Source organism: Rhipicephalus sanguineus, chromosome 2, assembly GCF_013339695.2.
Source record: "Rhipicephalus sanguineus isolate Rsan-2018 chromosome 2, BIME_Rsan_1.4, whole genome shotgun sequence".
NCBI classification, from domain to species: domain Eukaryota; kingdom Metazoa; phylum Arthropoda; class Arachnida; order Ixodida; family Ixodidae; genus Rhipicephalus; species Rhipicephalus sanguineus.
The window spans coordinates 119,689,505-119,712,340 of NC_051177.1; the positions used below are offsets into that span (position 1 = coordinate 119,689,505).

At 47.6% G+C, this 22,836-nt stretch overlaps 1 protein-coding gene across 10 annotated transcripts in view; it reads right to left on the minus strand.

Annotated features, from left to right (window-relative positions):
• Window positions 1–22,836, minus strand: part of LOC119383578 (oxysterol-binding protein-related protein 8) — a 117,813-nt gene that overhangs the window by 10,914 nt on the left and 84,063 nt on the right. For all 10 annotated transcript variants that reach the window (XM_037651818.2, XM_049412580.1, XM_037651817.2 and 7 more), the window contains 6 exons: window positions 22,253–22,433; window positions 18,060–18,156; window positions 17,484–17,680; window positions 10,936–11,061; window positions 10,336–10,436; window positions 5,820–6,005 (listed from right to left, as the gene is read on the minus strand). In XM_037651818.2, the coding sequence (XP_037507746.1) occupies window positions 5,820–6,005; window positions 10,336–10,436; window positions 10,936–11,061; window positions 17,484–17,680; window positions 18,060–18,156; window positions 22,253–22,433 (888 nt within the window). The remainder of the gene's footprint in view (window positions 1–5,819; window positions 6,006–10,335; window positions 10,437–10,935; window positions 11,062–17,483; window positions 17,681–18,059; window positions 18,157–22,252; window positions 22,434–22,836) is intronic.

Sequence of the window (22,836 nt, forward strand, 5' to 3'; positions counted from 1 at the left end):
TTCAGGGGGGGCCCCAAGGCCTAATTGTTCGAAAGAAAGTATTTCCATGGCAAAAATAAAACAAAAGTTGCCCGGGAATATAGAAGGCCGGACGAATTTCGGGGGGGGCCCGGGCCCACCGGGCCCCCCCCTTGCCTACGTGCCTGGCTGAAGGCACAGTTCCGTCTGCACTGCGTTACGTCAGAGACCACATGCCATTACCACTTCTTGTCACCTCTGCCATCTGATGTGGCTCGAGAGATGTTGGATGCTGAAAAAAAGCCATTGGGCTAAAAACCCAATCAACACAACACCTCAAGCAGAAGGTTTTTAAACAAACAATGCCGTCCAAGAGCATGTGTTGCTTCGACAAGCTCTTCAATTTGTTATTCCGGACTCATGAGGATTGCCCAAGCCACTGCTTTTAGGGATGGGCGAATATAGTAAATTTGAAGTTCGAAGCGAATTTGAGGTGAACAGTGATTTGGTCAAATAATTTCGAATCAAATAGTATGAATAGTATTTATTGCCCATTATAAAGAAAAATGAGCACTTTTGTCCAAGACCCAATTAAATTGCACAATATTGCCATGCCCCCTTGTTTTATTTTGATGTATTGGGTTTGGCCCGCAAGGACAGTTAGCAACGCTCGACGCTGACCGCGCCGCAGTGTTCGAGAAGCTTGGGGATTGTAGTAGATCATTTTGTGAACATTGCGCGCAGGACGCAAGTAGTCTAGATTATTCCAGAGCATGCACGACCACCAGTGATAAGGCTGGAAAGTTCGATGGATGATGTATAAAAGACGGCTCGTCTTAGCGATCATCAGTTTTTCAATGGCCAACGCTCTGTTCGCCGCTATCAGCGTACCATGCATATTGCTGTGGTTTGACTTTCCGTTTCCCGGCCACAAGTTCGGCCAAATAAAGAGTTTGATCTTCCTCATGCCGACTGCTGCCTTCGTTGACGTCACGACCCCGTGACAATATTTTTAAGAATTGGAAATAGGCATGTGCAAATTTCACTTCTTTAAATTGAAGTGAAGTGGAAGCAACTTTGTATAGTAGCATGATTTGAATAGCAGTAGGGAGTAAAATACAATAAACTCCCATTAGGACGAACTTGGTTAAGAAAAATTCTCGCTTATGCCGAACAACACGGGACCGTTTGTTTCATTTCCCATAGACTCAATGCAAAAAAAAAATCCGCTTAAGACGAACCTAGAAGTACACGTTGCTGGGCTAGTTCAAGGACAAGCCACAAAAGTATGGCTGTTGTTGCGCAAGTACAGAGGGAAGGGGTCCTGGACCCCTTCCCTCTGTATTCTTTTGTACTCTTCTGCCTAACTGTACTCTTCTGTTAAGACGAACTTTTGCAGTGACCGACAACGCTAGCAATTCTGCGAAACGAACATTGCAGTCTTAGTGGGGCATTCAGGCGGCCGAAAAAAAAGCAAAAAAGAAAAAGAAAAGCAGTTACTGAAGCAAAGCGAGGTAAATCGCGACGTGGAGGGCGCGAGATAAACAAAAAAGAAAGGTCAGCGGATAAAGCCAGTATCCCCCTCACCCTCAGCCTGTGAGTGGGGGAGGTGCCGACTTTATCAGCGAAGAAAGCAACAAAAAGAGTTGGGGGAATTACAACTGGGACCCCCAGGCCATTGTGTTCTTTTGTATCCCCCCACCCCCATCCTTCTGTTTTCCAGCTAGAGTACAGAGGAGAACAGAACAACACAAGAGCTTGAGGCCCCTCCACTGTAGTCAGAGGGGCAAACGCAAGGGGAGTAAAAAAAAACAATAGTGACAACGGGAACAAGAATTGTATGTGCATTAGAATCGAGTACAAAACTGAAACCACAGTTGTAGCGCTAGCACTACTGTAAGAGGTGTCAGGTGCATTGTCATCACCAGCACACAATGGTGGCCGAGCACGTTTTGTGGTCAGTTCGAGCTGGTTGATTTAGGACCTGTGCGCATTGTATCTGTTCCCAGTGAAGTGCAAATTGTGATGCACCATTTTCATTATAGAAGTGCACAACAAAGAAAGGCTATTTTGCACACTGAATAGAGCTGCATCGTGTCTTTTTCATGTGTGTGAGGCTTGTGACCGTGAGTAGCGCGATGAGATATCTTCAGCCACGCCGATCAGGAAAAGTTACTGCGGGCCAAAAACAGGAAAATATCCGGACCTCGACGAAAACCTTGCAAACTTTCTTAAAGGGGTACTGGCACAAAAATTTTGGCCTCTAGTTTTTTTTTTGCTGCAATGTGTTGCTGGGGGCCTGTTAGTCATAACACGGCACATCGTTTACTGCAGCGCGCGACAGATAATTAATTACAGGCTCCTCATTACCGACCAGTGTCAGTTTCAGTTTCAAAAACAACAAGCCTCCGGGTGCAACTATCACCACCTAGCAGGCACAGCGCTCGATCATGTCAGCACACAGAACTGTGACGCACTTCCGCACGGTTTGCGAGCAGCCGCCGAGAAGTAGGCTGCTGGAGCAAACGCAGCAAATAAACATGGCGGCTATGACGTCATCATAACTTGTTGCAGCTTGGTCACGTGATGGATGCAGGGGGTCCCCAGGGTCCCCTTTGAGAGTGTCAATAGAGCGAGGATGTCGATAGCTCAAGCAAACTTCAAAATTCATTTAAAATTCCTTCCAAGCTATATTTGCTGTTGATATTTTGCAGATGATATACTCATGTTCACGGGAATCGATCCCGCAGGCTATCTCGGCCACGAAATTTTGTGTCAGTGCCCCTTTAAGCAACTCGGCGTATAATGACTTTGTCAAGGTAACAGCACGCGACCGAGGCGTATTCATAAGTGATCTCAGAGACAGCAAAAACAGGCTCACAGAAGAAAACGAACTGCCAGGAGGATAAACTTTACATTCTTAAAGGAAAATTGTGCTTGTCTCAATATTTTTTTTCTAGTCGTCAACATAGGAGCGTGCTACAGCTTTACCATTAAAATGTGGCAGCAAAAGCTTCATGAGCATTTTTATTTTTGAACCCGCAAAATCAGCATTCGTGAAGTTTGTGTAAATACTCTACTTGAAGGCACAGTTGTTATCTAGATAAGCCAAATAAATGCTTTTTCTTGTCGTTTTGCCCCAATTGTAATTCTACACCATTCAATGTTTTCAAGTAAGATATTTGGATGCACTTGGCATGTTAGCATGTCTCTTTTTGGGGGCACTTCTGATAAGTGGAACTCCTGATAAGATGAACAGATGACCGCAGTCCCTTCGAGTTCGTCTTAACGGTAGTCTACTGTACGTTACATTTTAAAGTTTACCATACTTAGTGCATATAAGCCCATACAACAAGCCTTTAAACTTAAAAGATAATTAATCGAGGGAAATATACACTGCCACGAAGCCACACTGCAAGGTCAAATGTACTATCGGCGTCAAATTAAACCCGAACAGCGGCAAGCATTCGCAATGTGCGTGCTGTCCAGTTATCGCCATGGGCAAGTGCGCATATATATGCTGCACAGTGCTGCCAAACCGGATGTACGCGCCTGCCCATGGTGATAACTGGACGGCATGCACTATACCACTGCGAATGCTTGCTGCTGTTCGGGTTTCGTTTGACGCCGATAGTACATCTGACCTTGAAGTGTGGCTTCGCGGCAGTGCACATTTCCATTGAATTGATGGTTGCACGGCATAGCAGCGGCGTGCTGCAATGAAGCCATCTTTACAGGGGAATTACATGCGGTCAAATACACTTCTATTGGTCCATTTCGAATACTTCGAAATTTCGAATAATTTAAATTGGCATCAAAGTTAATTCAAACACTGTAATATTCATTTGACTATTCGAAGCAGTAGAATATTCGCCCATGCCTACTTTAGCAAATGAGTGGTGGCGTACGCGGCAGCAGTCATAGACAGTCTGGCATAACAAATTGGGGAAAAGGAAACTCCTGGAATCGTGGTTCATTCGTTGCGACACATTGGCTTAAAACAACAACTGTGGCCCCTTACCGGACATTTTTAAGGATGTATGTGACAATACTCCATCTCACAAGCTGGTTACAGCACCGTGGAAGCTACGGAACTGCTTAGCTAATAGGAAGAGCACAAACACCCACCCCTCCTGATGTATTCATCCACGCCGCATCGTCTGCTTGGCGTCCCCATAGCGTCTGCGCTCACGCGTTGGGCCAGTAGAGCATTGGTGGAGTGAACCCGTGGCAGCAACCAACGCTCTGCTGTTGCTGTCCAACGCTAAGCGCGTTGGTTGCTGCCGTAGGCTCACTCTACCAATGCTCTACTGGCACAACGGGTGAGCGCGGACGCTATGGGGACGCCAAGCAGATGACGCGGCGCAGATGAATATTGGCTAAGCAGCCTCGCAGATTCCGCAGCGCTGCAACCAGCTTGTGAGATGGAGTATAGTGGACTGGGCAACCTCCACTCATTTGCTGCCAGTGTATACTAAGGATGCCACCCGCATAGGTGGCGAAACGTCTATGTTATTTTGTTAATACTTGTTGAATTAAATCGAAGTAAACCTTTTATAATCAAGAATTAACGGGGCTTTTGGGATATTTCTGCAAAATTGAAGGGGCCCAATGCTTGATCTTCCCGCATCTAGTCTACGTGTGTGTGGCTATATGTGTCATGCGTTTATCAGTGTACAGTCGCCGACCGTTTATTCTGATGCTGAAAATTCGGACATGCTCGTTTATTCGGACACCTTCGCGGCACCGCCACTCGTCCCATTGAAGTAATGTAAACTCACGACCGAAAATTCGGACGCCCCACAGCCCGCCGTTCGATTTTTCGGACTCCGGCTGGCTGGTCGAGTGCGACGTTGAACGCCTTGACAAGCTGTCAGCAATGTTTACAATATTTTTGCTACGTTGCCAGCACTAAAATGTTGCACGGAGATCGTGCCAGTGTCAAAAATCCACGCGGAAATTACCGATCTCGAAGGCTATGTTTGTTTGGCTACATGTAACGGCTGCCTTTTGGCTTTAGCCAGTCAAGTATCCATTGACCGGCTACCACGGCCAAACAGCAGGCCAAGCCAAGCCAAGATTGCAATCTGCTCGGTGCGGCGTTTGAGGCGAATGACAGCGCGTACGAGTACGACGCGGATCCGAATTCGGACAAAGATAGTACGGCAACAGAAGCGCTGCAACATCAACTAGCCCAACGTCGTTTCTGTGACTAGGCCTGATCTGCGTCCCGAGCCTTGTCTCACTCCCTTGTTGCTTGGCGTGAGAGGCGTTGCTCCGATGCCACCCGTTCCATGTGCGCCGTCGGAACTAAAGAAACGCGGCAACTACGAGGCCCTGACGATGGCGAAAAAAGCGGTGACTATTCACCAGGTGAAAGTTGCTTGGGAGTTTTCGCCGAGTTGGGCGATGAGATCATCCGTCAGGTACTCGAACCAGCGCATGTGGACTGTGACTGCCGTGATGATGCACCTCCCACACCACAGCCATCAAATGCGGATTTAGCGTAGGCTGTTGCAGTGCTATTGCCGACCAGCAGGGTTGGTCAAACATTGGCTGAAATACAGGCCGACTTGGTCGCGCGTAAGCGTACATGTCTACAGACGCGCACTGACAAGTTTTTTCCGGGCGCCGGGCCAATAAAAGTGCTTTTTTCTGGTGAATCCTTTTTTTCGGACTCCCGATTATTCGGACTTTTCGGTGGTTCCCGCCGAGTCCGAATAAACGGTCGGCGACTGTATACATAACAATCGTCGTCCAGCACCTGGAGTAGCATGTCAGGCGAATAGTCAGGCAAACATCTCCAGCTTTTCATTGAACTGTTTCTCTCTCTGTTTCCCGCACTGCCAATGTGGGCTTACTCGGCGTGCTTGTAGATGTAGTCACCCGTGAGGAGGTCCTGGATGAAGAAACGGGGCATCCAGGGTTCCATGCGTGCCTGCCTCTCCTTCGCGCTCCTTCGCTGCGCCTCCTCCAGGATGGTCTTCTCCTCAGTGGCAGCCACCTGGTCCCCACGTATTATGGCTGCTGACACGTGCTGCCACAGCCTGCATAATGCACACAAAAATGGAGTCGCAGCCGCAACCTCCAGCACTGCACATCTGCAGCTCTGCCACCGCCAATGAGATGACATATGCTCAGAAGATGGTGGGTTGAATTATGGGTTTTAACCTTTTGAGAGTCAAATTTTTTCGCGAAATCCGGTCCAAAAATGTGTAATTTTTTATTGCTGAAATACATTCTTCAGACGATTCTATTTAGGAAAAAAATTGTCAAAATTTTTTGTTCGTGACCGTAAAGTGACAAAAAAATCATTTCTGTTGTTACATACACATGGTTTATTTGTAGTAAAATCAAGCAAAGTCCTATAAAAAAAAACGTACCAGTCTTTTATAAATAAAAATTATGCATTGTATTAAACATAGCTCACAGACATACAAAAATAAGCGCACCAGAGTACTTTTCAGTTAAAAATGTTCGTGCTCTAACACTAAAAACTTTTCAGCGTGTGATAGTCATTGAAGCATGGCTCGCCGCGCATGCTTTTCAGAGGTCGCTCCGTGATCGTCATCGAAGTCTAAACTCGTCAAAAAATCATCGTCTGACAAACTGAAATCCCATTAATCAGATTCTGATTCGGCACTTGGGGAACAGTCCGCATCGGAAGAATCGCTGCTCGACTCACCGGCAGCAGAGCAACCGGCGCGCGCTTCCAGAGCGTAAGCGAACTGCGTCAGTGAGTGCACGGAAGAAAACTCCATGATTGCGTGCCCGTCCGGAAAGCAAAACGAGTGAAAAAGCTACAGTAATCCTTCGTCTTATCGCCAACAAGACGTAGTTAGTTTTTCCGAGACCCCAAAACAGGAAACGCAGTCACGGCGGCGGCGTTTGTGTAATTTAGCGCCGCATGGAAACATATGTAATCGCGCCCAGGGGAGCAATAAACGAGAGAGTAACAAGCGGTCACCCTTTGATAGATTAGAAACCAAACAGCCATCAGCTTCGCGGGTGCAAGAAGTGAGAACCACCCAAAGGACGAAACCGAAACCAGCCGGACCGCGTGCGCGCGCTCTGATGCGCAAGTGAAAGCCGCCGTGCCTCTTTGAACAGAAAAAAAAAAACGGAGAGACAAATGCGCATTGAAAAAATTCCACGTATTCCCGAAGCATGGCAGCACATTCCAAGCAAGAGAAATGATCGAAGAAGGCACGCGTTTGAAACCAACCGCGCCGCGGGCGCACTCGGTTGCACAAGCGATAGCCGGCGCGCGGCGCGCCGTATTGCGAAGCATAAAAAAGCAACAACGGAGAGAGATCGGCGCATGAAAAAAATTCCTCGTATTCCCGAAGCGTGGCAGCACATGCAAAGCAAGAGAAATGAACGAAAAAGGCGCGCACTTTAAACCAGCTGCACCATGAACGCGCTCGGGTGGGCAAGTGACAGCCGGCGCGCCGTTTTGGGAAGCAGAAAAAAAATACAACGAATAGACATCGGCGCATGAAAAAAATTCCATGTATTCCCGAAGTGTGGCAGCACAGGCCAATCAAGAGAAATGATCGAAAAAGGCGCGCGTTTAAAAAAGCAAACGTTATGCCGTACATGTACGGCGAAAACCCTTTGGTACCAGGAAGCTTTTGCCGTACATGTACGGCGAAAACCCTCAAGGGGTTAATGTCCCAAAGCAACTCTGGCAATGAGAGACGCGATAGTGCACGGCTCTGGATAATTTTGAACACCCGTGGTTCTTTAAAGGGGCCCTGCAACACTTTTTCAGCAGGGTCAGAAAACACTTCTGATCGGTAGTCAAGGCTCCTCAGAACATGTGAGCCAAACATTACAGTGCAGCACGCGGCCTGGAATTTATAATTAATTTTCAAAGTCAGCTAGACATCACTCCCTCTTCTCTCTGCAAATCATGCCAGGATGCAAAATGACCGCGTCATAAAAACAAAAAAAACCACAGCCATTGCTTGATTTGAACATTGTGAGCCGCATAGCTACCACGGCCACTGCGGGATGCTGCAATGCGCCCGCGCAGCACACTCGTGATCCTACTAAAGGTAATCCACGCTTTCGAAGAAAACAAAAAGCGCTCAAGGTCATGACGCATGCTGACGAATCGACGTAGCTTCTTGCACCATTGTCATCCCCCCTGCATAGCCTTCAGCACACTCGCTGGTACAAAAGGAGAGAGAAAGTGCTCAAAGTGTGCGACAAGTTCCTGTAACTCCATCATACGTACTTTACGGATTCTAAAAATTTTTTGCGGCAGTCAATTCGTGAGGCAATAAACTCTTTTAACAAACTCTTTTAACAAAGTCATTCGATAGTTACATGGAAAAGTGCAGCAGGGACCATTAACGTAGAACGACAGTACACAGGCCTCTACCGTTCTGCCCCCATCAAAACACGACTGCCGCAGCCAGCCTCTAACCCACGTCTTTTGGTTCCGTGGCACGGGCTCTGTAACCACTGAGCCATCGCGACGACACTGCAGAAGATACAAGCCACAGACAAATGAAACATAAGGGCCCGCTCACGCTAGCAGCACGGCAGCTCGCCGTTTGCCGTTTGACGTTCTCAGGCTGCCACGCGCAAGCGATTCCGTTCGCGCATGTCAGCCGTTCTTTGCCGTTCGAAGAATAGGTCCGAGACCCATTTTCGCGCCGTTCTCCGGCTGCCGGAGAGCGCCGTGGCCAATCAACGACGGAGGAGAAGTTGCCATGACTGCGTACCGCCGCGTCGTCTGCTTTCGGCTTTTCGTGTCGTGTGCGTCTGCCGCAGGACGCTTCGAGCTGCTTGCTTTCTGCTCCGCGTTTTTCACGCTAAAACTGCGGATGTCGTTCGTGTCGTTGCCAGGCATGGTTCCAGCAGTCCATAGAGCGTTTTAGTCTGCCCGGCATTAATAAAGAGAGCGTCGCGTAAAACCAAATAAAGTGTCCCCAAGCTGGTGCCAGGTCCAAGTGGTGCCAGCTATGGAGGATCAGAAACAACTAACAAACGCGTAATCTATGTCCTCCGAGCATTCGGAAGCGTCCATCTCGACTCGCTAAGCCTACAGCATCGATTATTTCAGTATGGCTCTCAAAAACGGCGCCAAATCGGCACGAATACTTTGATGTCGAAGCTTAAGGAGATGAATCTAAAGCAAACGGAAGCATCAGTTCGGAGCTTACACGCTACAGAGCGCACGGCAGCCACTTGATAGATTCGAGGTGGACGACAACCGCTTTGGCAGTGCGGCCATGTTTTTCGGAGGCTCGCCGGCGAAGCTTGCCGTGCTAGTTGAACAGCTCTCGCGCGTGCGGCGATGGCGGACGTTCTGCGGCACCGCGCTGTTGCGGCAGGCTTGCCGCTAGCGTGAGCGGGCCATAACTCATCCTCTACTAAACTTTCTCTCCCTTGACCTTCATTTCATGAATATAATCAGTTACCAATTCTAAGCATCGCATAAAGTGCCCACCCTGTCTTTTCCTCTACATTCCAACTAGAATATCTGCTGCACTCATTCGTTCCATGATCCATATTGTTCTTGTCTAAACATAATTTCCTGTTGTGTTCCTCACTAAAGGGCACTAAAGGCAAATATTAAGTCGACGTTGATTGTCGAAATATCGGTACAGAAACCTCGTAGTGCTACTTTTATGCCAAGGAAGTGCTTATTTTGAAATAAAATTACGTTTTAGTGGTCCGCATTGCGTTAGCGCACTTCAAATCACCCGCCTGAAAGCGGTATTTCGCGCGTCACTGTTGCCGTGCCCAATGTTGCCCGCCCTTACTGCGTGGCGGCGTGCACTGGCAGCGTGCACCATTCGGGCATCCGGCAACATTACATGCATGCGGTATTTTGTCGAACTTTCTGTCAGCGCCTTTCACGGCAGTACGCGATACCAAAACTACCAATGAGACGCGACCGCGAAGCAGGGCGCCGGGCGAAGCGCAGTTCGTCGAAAACGGAACTTCTGAACCACGCGCGCCGTTCCCCATAACGCCAAAGAGGTTCTTTTTTCCATGAATCAAACGGAAACGAACAAGCATCATTTTATTACGTCTCTTGATGCACAGAAGGTTCTTTTTTTTATTACAGCTAGTTTGATTACTAGTGATTAATTGTATTCAGACTCTCCCTCGTCATCGGGATCACTTCCAAAATGTCCCACTCATAGCACTCATTGTGTGATGCATTTAGCTTAATTTCTCGGTAAGTAAGGCACTGCTGTCGATAATACTGCTGCTTTAGACGTTGCCATACATTGAGCTTTCACTCTGACATAAATTATTTGCCCTTAGCGTCCCTTTAAGCAGGAAAAAAACTCAGCCGGAAAAAATTTGCACTTGAAGACACACTTCGTACGTTACCACAAGCATTAGCCACACCTTTCAGATTCGTATTCTTGCTGCAACTCCAAGGGCACCGTGGACCGTTTGAGCCGTTTCGACCTCACTTCCTGGGTTGGGTGCCACAGCACCTGCTCTTCCTGCAAACAGGCCAATGCAAGAGCACAAGAGCAAAGGAAGATAGTATTCAAATGCTGTTGCTATTCCATGCTTGAAAAACAGCATAAAAAGAATGGGACTAGAAAGGGTTGACTGCATACACAGGTAGCAAGTCATATGAGCAACTAGGTGAAGAGGCTCAAATAAAGAAAAAAAGGCAGATTAGCTACATCGCTAATAAGTGTGAATACAAGGAAACCAAGAACTTCAGAAGCATTAAGTATCAAGCAGAGAGTACTTATGAACGTTGTGCCTACGCAATACGACTAGCAGTACATAGAAAAGAAGTCGGTAAAGATTGAAAATGGGCAGACAAGAAAACATCATTAGCTTCGCAAGAAAATTACCAGTTAACCTAAGGAATTATGAATAAAAACTTAAGAGGCTTATCAGAAACTTGGAAAATTTAGCACAAGGACAAGACACGTGGAATGTAGCTGGCTTGACCAAGGAGATACAGAAGATGATACTGTATATGACCTGTGTCCTCTTGTCTCGCAGGAAAATCTGTCCATCCCAATGACCCTGGATGAGGAAGAGGGTCTCCTTGCCGAGCTTCAGCTTGCCCGTCACCAAGTTGCACAACTCAGACCCGCCTAGGAATGGCTGCACATGGGAGTGTGAATGGGAAAGAAGGAAAAAGAAAGAACACAATGCAGACACTGCACAAACTTCATCACCATCATCATGAGCCTGACTACTACGCCCATTGCTGGACAAAGGCCTCTCCCATCTTTCGCCAATTCACCCGGCCATGTTATCCCTGCAAACTTCTTAATCAACCAACAAACAATCACTCAACAAACTTCAAGGTGCACATTATGATAACAAGTATGTATGCCACTGCCGCGTGGGTTTCTCGCTGCTCACATGGACTCCCAATATGCGGATGCGGCATGCGATGACTTCGTTAAGTACTAAATGCAATGCTAACTTAATCTTGTTGCGACGTGCCGGCGTCCGATGTAGACGTGTCGTCACTTGTTTAATGAGAAGACGAAGGCGTACGGCCGAGGATCGAAGCGAGAGGCCGAAGCCGAGCAGCGGCCGTGGCGTCCAGCAAGCCAAAACCACCCGAACGTCCCAACTGCCTCGCACTACGAGCCACCGGCGCTCGTCGTCTTTTTCTCCGGCCGGCTGGCTGCCACTGGCACGGCGCTACATGGGCTGTGCCAGTGTATGTACAAAATGTACGTACAAAATGTATGTACAAAAAAGGTAGGAGGAACAAATAAACAATATGTACATGCACCGCAGTTCTTAGAATGTCCACTGGGAAATCGGAGTTGTCAGGGCAGAAACCGTAAGGAGTCCAGTTGTTACAGTGGGCGGCACTGGGAACCACGCAGTGGGCGAGGACCGCGATGATTGCGCGTCGCTAGCAGCAGCGAATAAAGCAGAGAGGTGCGTTGAAGGTGCTGGTGGTGGAAGTGGTGCGAACGACCTGGTCGACGCAAAGCCAACCATCGCGCGGTGCGGCTTCTTGAGCGCCGACAACAATGCGTCTGTCGACAGCACGATGCACAGGGTTCGTACAGAATATTTGACTGAAAATTCAAGGAGTTTTCAATGATTTCAAGGATGAAAAATGGCAAAATTCAAGGAGTGTTAGCAAAATTTTGTTTGCTTACAAGACTTATGGAAGCAGCGCAGTTTTCGCATGGATTTCTTTTTCCACAGACGCTATCTCCAGCTCCTTTTCTTTAGCAGTTCGACGAAAGCTGTTTGCCTTGACTAAGTAGGTAAGGTCGTTTTTCGCTCCAGCTTCTTCCGAAAAACGGTCCGCAGATTCCAGCAGGCACTTGAGAGTTTTTTGAAGCTTCAACTTCCTTCCGTGCATCTTATCAAGCTCTTGCTCGAGCTCTTTTCTCTTTGAAGCTGCCTGTCGTGACAGTGCTTGTTTCTTTTGTTCGTCTAGGTATGCAGCGTACCTATACCGGGCTTGGCGCACTGATGCCTTCAACTCTTTTGAAATCGGAACGTTCAGCAGGCCACCATGGCTTTTCACAGCCTCGCAGATAACTCGTTGAGAAATATACGACAGCTCTGCCAAATTCTCTACCGCAACCTGCTCGTTGATGCTGAAGCCTCTTTCCACTGAGACCTGCCCATGGCTCAGGAGGAGAAGTAGTTTCACCACAGCCCATAACTGCGAGAATGAAGCATTGTGCTTCAGCAGCCACACGAAAAAACTGTCAAGACGTTCATGATCTTTTTCATAGTTTGTAGTTCATGGCGTTTTTCTAGACAAAACTGAATGTACTGTGTGCACACAATGTCGCGTTTGTGCTCAGAGAGAAGCTTGTTGTCGATTGGGCAGTTAAGCACAATTTTTAGCTTCCCAAGGAACGTGTCTGTCTTGGACATCTCTGTGGGGTCGAAGCATGACAACCCACGAACGACAGGGTACCTCAGGGGACTTCTCTCCATGACTTTCAGGATCATGTTCACGAGGAACTTCCGGCACTCGTACCTAAACTCAAGAATACACTTGGCGCTCGCTTTGCAGCATTTCAAAATTTTCTCAGCTGCACGTCCAACATCCACCTTTTCAAGTTCTGTATAAACGGCAGCATCTTCAACATTAATTCGCAGCAGCTTCATGATGCTGGTGGCTTCTGTCATTACAGAGCACTTTACGAACCTTGATAGAAGGCTCCTCAGAACACTTTCAAGTTCTTTTGCCAGCAAAAACGTCTTGGGAGAATCACTCTGAAGAACAGTCAGGAAAGGCTGCACAACCATGGCAACGTTTAGGGAAAAGTTCAGTTTTGCAAGTGCAAGCTGGTCATTTAGAAAAGCACTGACGTTTTCATATGCTCTGCATTTTGGCACGGGCAGCCTGCGGCCACTCACTGCTTCAGTGTATTGCTTCAAGAGCTGCCATGTGGCCAGGGCTCTTTCAGTACGGGCACGTTCTCAATTCAACGGTGAGATACAAAAGGAAGTGGAAACACACTGCTCCCTGTCTCTCGAATAAAATCTTCTCGCCTGGCCGGTGAATCATGAAAGAGTGAGAATAAGCTGGACATATATGTGTCAACTGGCCAGCCCGTTGCAAGCATTCCAGCTTTGTAGGCATTATGCACTGTGTGAAGGCCACACGATCCAATATCCAAACGCTGAACTTGAATGTCATTTTTCATGTGCTGCTGGAACTTGTGGAAAAGGCTCCAGTTGACATTGGGGCCATCCATGGAAAGCTGAACAATTTTGCTCATCGGAAAGGACGCCAGCTCTTCCGTCAAATTCTTCATGAGGTCGTCCGCTGTGGTGTGGCCCATGAATGCCAATGTCACATACCTTGTTGTCACCTCAAAATTGTTCCACAGTCTCACGTCAACATCAAGCTGTTTCTTTTGCAGGTATTCGTTTAACGTTTCATCAAAAAGGACAACAAAATGTTCAGATTTCTCCATCATGTCCAAGACTTGAGAAGCGAAAAATTGGCGCAGACCATGGCACGCGACGTACGCGCATTTTTTTCCAAACAAGTGAAGCTTCTTGCGATATCGCTATCCGGAAACATCTTTCGGAACAACTCGGAAACTGATCCGCTGGAGCTGTATGAGTAGTTTGAAGACACAACTTTCATCATCCACAAAATTTCGGCTTCAATCACGGAGTCATGCCTTCTGCAGTCTTCGTCAAGGGTCGCAGCTCGAGAGGATGTTTCCGTGTTTTCCCGCCGAGAAGTCGTTTCTGTGACGTTTGCCGCTTGCAAAAAACTCGTGACGGAAGAGCAGCCCTCGCCTGCCGCAACTTTGGATTGGTGCTTGGCACTTTTCCGATGGCTCTTCAACGCCGACTCCCCCATTGTTGCAATGTCGACCGGCTTCTGACATACTGCGCACTTCGCTCGATAAGGGTCGCTTGTCTCCGGCCTCACCCAGTGACAATATTCGCTGTGCTCCAGCCACGCAGACTGAAACTTGCCCTTTCCGCCTGGCATCCTGTCAAAGTAAAGTTGCAGGCATTGCACACAGCACAAACGCGAACTTTCACCGAGAAATGACGCGTGAGGCCGACGCACGGACCGAGTATACCGAGTACTGACCGACCGACCGTTACTATAACTTGCGTTGGATAGGATTGGATTTCTGGCTCGCATTTGTTGCCAGACGACGCAGGCGCTGCCGGTTTCGAAACCGAAACTTGCTGCTATTGCTCTCCTGTCAAGACTACATGTTTTCGCGAACATTCCTCAGTAAACGCGTTTTTGAAATCAGTGCAACTTACGGAAATACGTCGTTCATTTGCTATATCGAAGCAAAGTCTACTAAATTTTCAAGGATTACAAGGAGCTCACTTATATCTAAGGAGTCTCAAGGGCCCTTGAATTAATGTTATCAAATTCAAGGACATTCAAGGATTTCAAGGGTCTGTGCGAGCCCTGTGTATGTTCTGGATGGACCACGAGTCGGGCACTGTGCATAAATCTGGTGCAGCCTCTCCTGAAATTATGACAAGACGACGGAGGTAATGAGAAATGGCTGTTAACGACACCGGACGGTACCCGATTTGTGGGTAGGCAAAAGGGCATGGGGTGTGGCTCCTCAGAGAGATCAGAGCAAATCCTCGCAGGCACACCTGGAAAACTCTGGCTGCCATTTAAGGCGTTGGAGGAGAGGTCGTGATTGGGTTGACAGTCTACAAGCGCTTGAGCGGCAGGCCCCGATGTGTTGGCAAATCGGCTGGCGTGCGACGCGAAAGCGGGCTCTGCGATCGTGGTGTAAGCGGTGTCGCGGGCTTACACAGGTATTAGGACAGGCGTGTGCTCTGCAGCCAGATCAGCTGGCTCGTCAGTGATCGTCGAATCGCCCCGGGCAGCCACTGAAGCAGCACAGGATTCTGCAGCAAATGCAACGATGCACAGTGCAGTAGCCGGCGTCGAATCCGTGATGGAGAGAGGTGGCAGTGGCTCTGGTGGCAGAACCGGCACATCAGAGGCAGGAGCCGTAGACTCCAGGATTGTGGGTCTCTCAGTCGATGGGTCGATTGGCGCGGTAGGGTGGTCTCCGTCACCTGTGTAGCTGGTAGTTGGCAGGGGAACGGTCTGGACTGGCCACAGTGCGGAAGGCGTCCAGGTAGATGAAGGCGTGTCAGGTGGCACAGGGTCGCTCTTGGGAAAAGGCCGATGTCTGATGCAGTAAAACTGGAGCACGGCATGTCGCAGATCATAGTAAGGGTGAGGGCTCAACGAGAAGTACGTGAGGTGGCGTTTGAGGTCACGCGGAAGATGGTACAGTCAAACCCCACTACAACAAAATTGACGGTGCTCGGAAAAATGTTCGTTGAAGCGAACATTTCGTTGTAGTGAAATCGAAAAAAATATGGCTGATCTGAGCTAGTAGAACAGAGAAACCTTTATTTCCAAAATTCAAAAAGTGTCTGCTGCTTCCTTTGCGTACCCAGCAGCGTCACGACGCGATTCTCATACATGCATAGCGACACCACGTTGAAAAGCACACAGAAACAACAGCTTCCACAAACGAGCCAAACAGAGGCATGGGCGCGCGACACAAACTGCACAGTTGCACTAATACGCTAACACTAGCTATTCGCCGACAACGGCGAGATGCAGGCGTGCTACCGCGGAGCGATGACTTACGCCTTATTCTATGCTATTCTTATTCACCACTCGCGGCTGGCTGATCCCGTTGATAACGCGGAAGAATTGTTGCTCCGACCACCAGTTGCACTGGCCAAGCGCGAAAAGTACAAAAAGCATTGGCATTGGAAAAGGCATCGTTCCGCGATTGTAGTACCCCAGGGCTGCTCGCGTTGATAACGCGGAGTGTACCGTCGCTCTGACCACTAGCGAAGCGCGAAAAGCACAAAAAGCATTGGAAAGGCAACGGAAAAGGAATCGTTCCGCGATTGCACCCCAACGTAGAAAACTGAGCTTTGGCTTCAGATTGTCTGCGACTAAGAAGCAACTCAAGCTAGTTGTGAAAGCAGGGCAGTCTGATCGCCGTCGCTATCAAGGAATGGCGGCCCCCATGTTCAGTTAACAGCGGCGGTTTCTGGTGGTGCCAACACGCGATTTAGACTTTGCATTCGTATTTTTATGTTCTAAAATGCACCAAAATGTCCAAGATTGTGTTTATTGCACGGTAAATTAAATTTATGAGCCCGGAATGGCATCGTCAAATTTCGTTGAAGCGAAACGGCAGCAGAAAAAGTGTTCGTTGTGGCAAGCATATCTATGCATTGACTCCTGTGGACTGTTGACGGGGAACCGAGAATTTTTCGTTGTACCGGAAATTTCGTTGTAGCGGAGTTCGACTGTATTCTAGTACCTGGAACATGAATTCTTGGTGCCAAATGTTGTTGAGCTCCAAGGCCGCCTCGAGCTCCTCGAACCATGATTGTAGGCAGGAGGTGCGGAATGGTGGCAGCGGTGGATCGAATTGCGGCTGCCAGGCTTGAGCTGGCTGGAACATGGCTGCGGAGCTCAGTGGCAGCGGTGCAGCGCCGGTCGCTTATCCTCGCGTCCGGGTCACCAAATGTTGCGACGTGATGGCGTCCGACATAGACGTGCAGTCGTCACTTGTTTAATGAGAAGACGAAGGTGTGCGTCCGAGGAAGGAAGCGAGAGGCCGAAGCCAAGCAGTGGCCACGTCGTCCAGCTAGCCAAAAGCACCCGAACGTCCTAACTGCCTTGCGCCACGAGCCACCGGCGCTCGTCTTCTTTTCCTTCAGCCGGCTGGCTGCCACTGGCGCGGCGCTACAATCTAAAGCAATAAGCTGTGTGTTCGCTGGGACTAAAAAAAGGATTGGGTCGCATTCATTTGAAAAAAAAATGGCCTTTGCAGAACCCCTGGGTTTCGTGAAACCTAGTTTTAGAACCTTTGGCCATAACACAAGAATAAACTCATTTACAATCCACGCTGGTGAGGGTACATTTGCAGACGCATACTCAGGCTCTCGGGACCAAGTAACAGAGAGCCTAGTGCTAGCCTAAAACATTCTGATAACAGCGAAAAATGAACAAGTTTATCTCCTCCTTGAACTGCTGAACTCACCTTGAGTTTGAACTCGAGTTCGGTGCGGTAGCCCGTCTTCTCCGATACGATGTTCACCTTGCCCCCGAGCTCCATGGTAAGGGTGCCCATGAGGATGCCCTTGCAGTGAGCGTACGGCATGGTGATCGTGTACGTCTCGCCCCTCGTCAAAAAGGACAGCTGCGCCGTGCCTTCCAGAATTGCCGACAGCGAGTTGCCTGCACGAATGCACCTCAAGCTATAAATTACCAATCCCAGGATAATTATTCCGAAAGTTGAAACTGTTTCCAGTAAACTGTTTATTTTTTTTTACAAATTACATACAAAGGTAATATAAAAAGGTAATGCAAATAACACATCATTCCCTAAAACAAGCTCTTGAACTTTAAATCGCTTTTAGGTACATTTCATTACCTTTCTAAAGACGTATAGCTTGTTATGGTAACCATCATGATATACTCTATAAAAAATTACCAAAGCCTTCACAAGAACACCATCTGTTTTCATGCTTAGAAATAAGGAGAGATATGCCTCTGAAATGCAATATTGTACCTACCACATAGAAAGGCCGACAAAGGCAGGAAAGAGAAGGCTCACCATAGAACTTTGACTTTGCCAAAATTGTTCCACTGATGCAGAAACCATCTGGCCGGTTGCTCACGTAGAAAGAAGAAATCGGTGGGTGATGAGAGACCTGGATTTGTAAGACAAGAGACACTGTTAGCTTACTGTACAAGTTTTATAAGACTGTCATTTTGAATTCAGTGCCATTCCGCATCATACACAATGAATTAAGAACATATACAAAGGTAAATATTAGAGGTGAAATGAAATACAAACGCTGTGGACCTTCTTTCATTTGACTCCAGATAACTCAGCTTTTCAGTTAATTAAACCTTAACTCCAAACATTCGGGAGCAAATCCCCATCTTGATATAAACTCACTTGCAAATGTTCAACTTATAATAACTTTTGAACAACTAGGTTAAGAACATCCATTCTTGTTTTATTGTATACAGTTCACATTCCAAATTACAATGTGATGTGGTGACTTGTAACTCTCTCAGTTTAGGAAAAACCTTGCTCCCAACAAGGTACGAGAAATCTCTGATATTTCAAAAACTGCATACTGTACTTGAAAAATACCTGCATAATTTTAAATCAGCACAAAAACATACATAAACACAGCAAGTTTTGTCAAAATAAATCAAAAAGCTTTCAAGTTTTAAATGTGCAAACTGTAGCTCACAGTGAATTATTACAGCATGTACTAGTAGATTCTAAAGAAGCCCCCCACCCCTCGTCGCCTCTTTCTTTCAAAAAGATTTGTCCGAAAATTGCCCAGGCGGTGCAAACTGACACAAAATCAATACCAAAACCACATTTACAACAACCTAGTCAAGCTAGCCTAGTCAGTGTCATTGCCATCACATGATGACAACCATGGTGGTCAAGTTTGCGCTACATAGCAATGACAGCATGCCTCTTTCGGATAACAGAACTGACTGCTCGGCTGGTTCGTCCTGATTCAGGCTAGTTGTTCCGATTAATAGTGCACTTCAAAATAAGTTGTTTCACTTGTTATGGTACCATCAAGAAATCACGCCCCATGTTGCAGGAACGACTAGCGAAGTGGTTAGTCGGGCGTGGGTCCCTTTCCAGTTGGCCATTGTTGAGGAGTCGCTTCATAAATGCAGAACGTTAAACGCGCTATTGGCTATAAGGAAGACAATGTATTTTATTCTTCACGGTGTCAAAGTGCTAAGTGTGACAATGATAGACATCAATTAAAGTTTCATGCTGTAGAGAGAACGTTCACTGGTTTCAGCTTCTTCTTATAACGCATGCTGTTTTTTTTTGCTAATTTTCTACTTAGGTGCTCCAAAGTCATTTTCATGCTAATTTTCACTTTAGACTAGGGGTGTGCGAATATTCGAAATTTCGAATAGTGTTTGCTATTCGATTCGATTTGCACTGGAATTTTACTATTCGAACAATTTGAACTTCCCAAAAACAAATACAGTCAACGTCCGATTGAAGGAGACCCCATCAGATTTTCAATATGCTTCACCTCATTACACTCTCGTATTGCGGCAAAGCTGCCTTTCAAGCTCAGTTACGGTCGAACCTTGCCAAGACACGTCCGATTGGAAGTGGTCCCTAAATTTTCAATATGCTTCACCTCATCGCATCCCCGTATTGTGGCAAAGATGCCTTTCAAGCTCGTCACAAATGTATTAACTCAAGAAAACGCTGGTTCCAACATGGAGATGAAAGATGTGGCACAGTTGGGGGCTCAATTAATGCAGTTTTGGGCCTGAAATTTGGGCAGGAAGTCCGAAAAATCGGACGCCAAAGCTTTTTAGCATCCAAAATTTCAAATGTTCTTTTATATCGGCGTCTACGAGGCAGATTTGGAACTCCGGACTTGAAGGGAGCACACCCTTGTCCGCCACATCAGTTGGGCTTCCACAGAAGTTGAAAGAGGAGGAGAGGCTGAGGAAATGGCATCGTTGCCTACCACGTGCAAAGTGTTGTCGGCAACACTTTGGTGGCAACAAATCATGTACATAAATAGAATTCGGCCTCTACATTGCCTCATTCTTGATAAGACAACTATGAAACACCACCCCACCAGTGCTTCATCAACCTAGTGAAAAGAAACTTTCATGTTGCTATCTCATAATATGCTTAGCAATCCTCTCTAACATTTTTTTTTCTGCAATTTCACTTCGAAGTATTCGAAAAATATTCTAGAAATATTAGAAAAATATTCTAAAAATATTCTATTCGATTCGCACTCACACTTCACTATTCGTATTCGCTTCACACCCAAAATTTTGTTATTCGCCCAGCTCTACTTTAGACGTTAAAATGCCAGTGCATGCTCTATACAGTCAAACCTCGTTAATACGTACCCGCTTTAAACTTACTAACGGTCGAAACGAAGTTGCGACGAATCCCCGACCAAGTTCCATAGAGCCCAATGCATTCGCTGACCACTTAAGCCATAGTGGTTCGCCCTATGCCTACCGGTTAGTGCGTACCCTGCGTACCGCGATAACATTTTGTGCCATAAAGTTTTACGGCGCCGCTCAACTTTCCAATGCCACAATGTGCCGCCAAAGGTTTTCCGTCTTTTTGAGAAGTGCGGAGATCGGTCGATCACTGATTCTGACTTCCGCATGATTGCGGCGATGCCTCTACAGGTAAGCATCGGGAAAGAACAAAGGCGAGGTGGCGGCCACCGACGAACGCGCCGGCATGACTTATCGCCGACAACCTTATCACAAAAAGTATCTTCAGCTATCTGCTCGGGCACAGGTGCAGCGCAGCGCTACTTTTTAAGCCTACTGCACGCTTTTATTAAGCGACAACCTGAACGCGCTGGGCTGCCGATCGCTGCCGCCTCGTTGTGTGGGGCCGTCTTCAAGGCTGAAGTTGAATTGATGGCGCAAATGCTCGGACAGGGACGAAGAACTTCAGCCATGTACCAACTAGCCCGGCAGCAAACGCTGTTAAGCCGTCATCAGGCACGCACCGCTTTGTAGAAACGAAAGCAGATTGCCGTTGCGTAGTCGGCGTTTCGGGTCGCGGGCGCCGAGAAACCTCGCTGCATTGACACTATCACACGAAACACACGCATATGGTACAGCAAGCGTAGCGCTGTTGTAACCATACTGCATGCTCTTATTAGGCGACCACCCAACGCGCCTCCGTCCGCTGCCAGGACCACCAGAGCGTAGCGGAGTGCGCATCATGCGCTTGCATGAAGCTTGTCGTCACTGCATTAACCGAACAAGCTACTCGCCGCATCTATCCATGATCTGGAGCGAAGTGGGTACGGACAACATTCTCACGACAAATGCGCGCGTGCGGCACAGCAAGCAGCCTGGCAGTGACGGCGTGAGCCGAGTAGACGATGCACTGCATGCAACTAGCCGGGAGACGATCGGCTCCACGCGACAGTATCGCATTTCACTGGAACTGTGTCAGTTTACATTTAGTAGCAGATCGTGCAGATCGTGGTTGGACGCACACAAACATATCGTGGAAAGCAGACACTGTCCGTTCTGTCGCTATGTCGGTCACTGCGTCGACTGTGTATCCCGGACCCTGTAATAGTTTCAAAATGCTCTTTGGCGTCGCCACGGCGCACTATCGGGCAGTCATGCAAGAGTGCCAGGATCTTTTCTCCACTTTGGCCAAAAAGAAAGAAAAGGCTTTGCGGTAGGTGCTTTAAGCAATATTTGCTGGCGAAGGCGTACGCTAGGAGATGCAAATTTGTACTTGGTGTTTATTGCGTTATTGCGTACCACCGTTTAGTGCGTAGTTATGCCGCGTTCCTGGCATTAACGAGGTTTCACTGTATTTAACAGTGTCACAATCTGGACAAAGACTGCCAAATGAGTTAGTGCTGTGTGTTCTTTTTCTGTCTCTTGCTAATTCAACTTGCCAGATAATTCGACCAATTACACCAATCCCTTCAGGATACTTAATATACGAATGTGCAACTTAAACAGGGACTTCAGAAGCCAAGGACAAGGGAGAAGTTTATGTTACGCACTCGCATTTTAAGTATCATGAATCACCAACTCGCCCAATCAGCCATTTTAATCCCTTCAGGGCCGCATTAACGAAACGTGACAGTGCAGAGGTGTTCGACATGTGTCCTCTCCCACAAGTTTGTCAGATGAAACTCGTCAAATTCAAAGCGTGAGGGTGAATTTGCTTACACGTTGCTTTGAGATCTTACGCCCAACAAAGCGATCAATCAGCAAAAACCCAACCTGCTCTGCAATGTAGAAGGTCCGGCTGCCCGTCTCGGGGTGCTTCCAACAGCAGCGGAACACCTCGCCAAGAATGGGGTTGTAGGGCTTCTTGAGGCCCTTGGGCTTCTTGTAGAAACCGGAGAGGTACCACTGCACCACCAGCTTCATCCGCGTCAGGGGGTCGTCCTCTTGAACAGCCCTGTCAGGCAACAGACAATGCGGTTAGACAACATGTCCTGCGTGTCCCCAGGCACTGCAGCTCCCCTGCACCGTTGCCATCGAAAACTATAAAAGGCCTTCTGCAGAAATCTATGCACAGCTTCGAAATGTTCATCAACAGTTGTCAAACAAGGCACGTTTAAGGCTATAACTAATGTTTCCACAGGGAGACTAGTACTCATTACAGCAACAACATCAAATTCTACTGGGCAAATTCTACTTCAATATCGCAAAGTTGAATTTTAAAAAACAGCAAGCTCAGCGCTGTACTGAAGTAGAAACCATCACGTGCTGCCAAGTCACATGATGTTACCTAGACTTCCCAGTTGAATGTGCGCCCCGAAAGCAAAGCGAGAGAGAAGGATTTGCCACAAAGCAAGCTA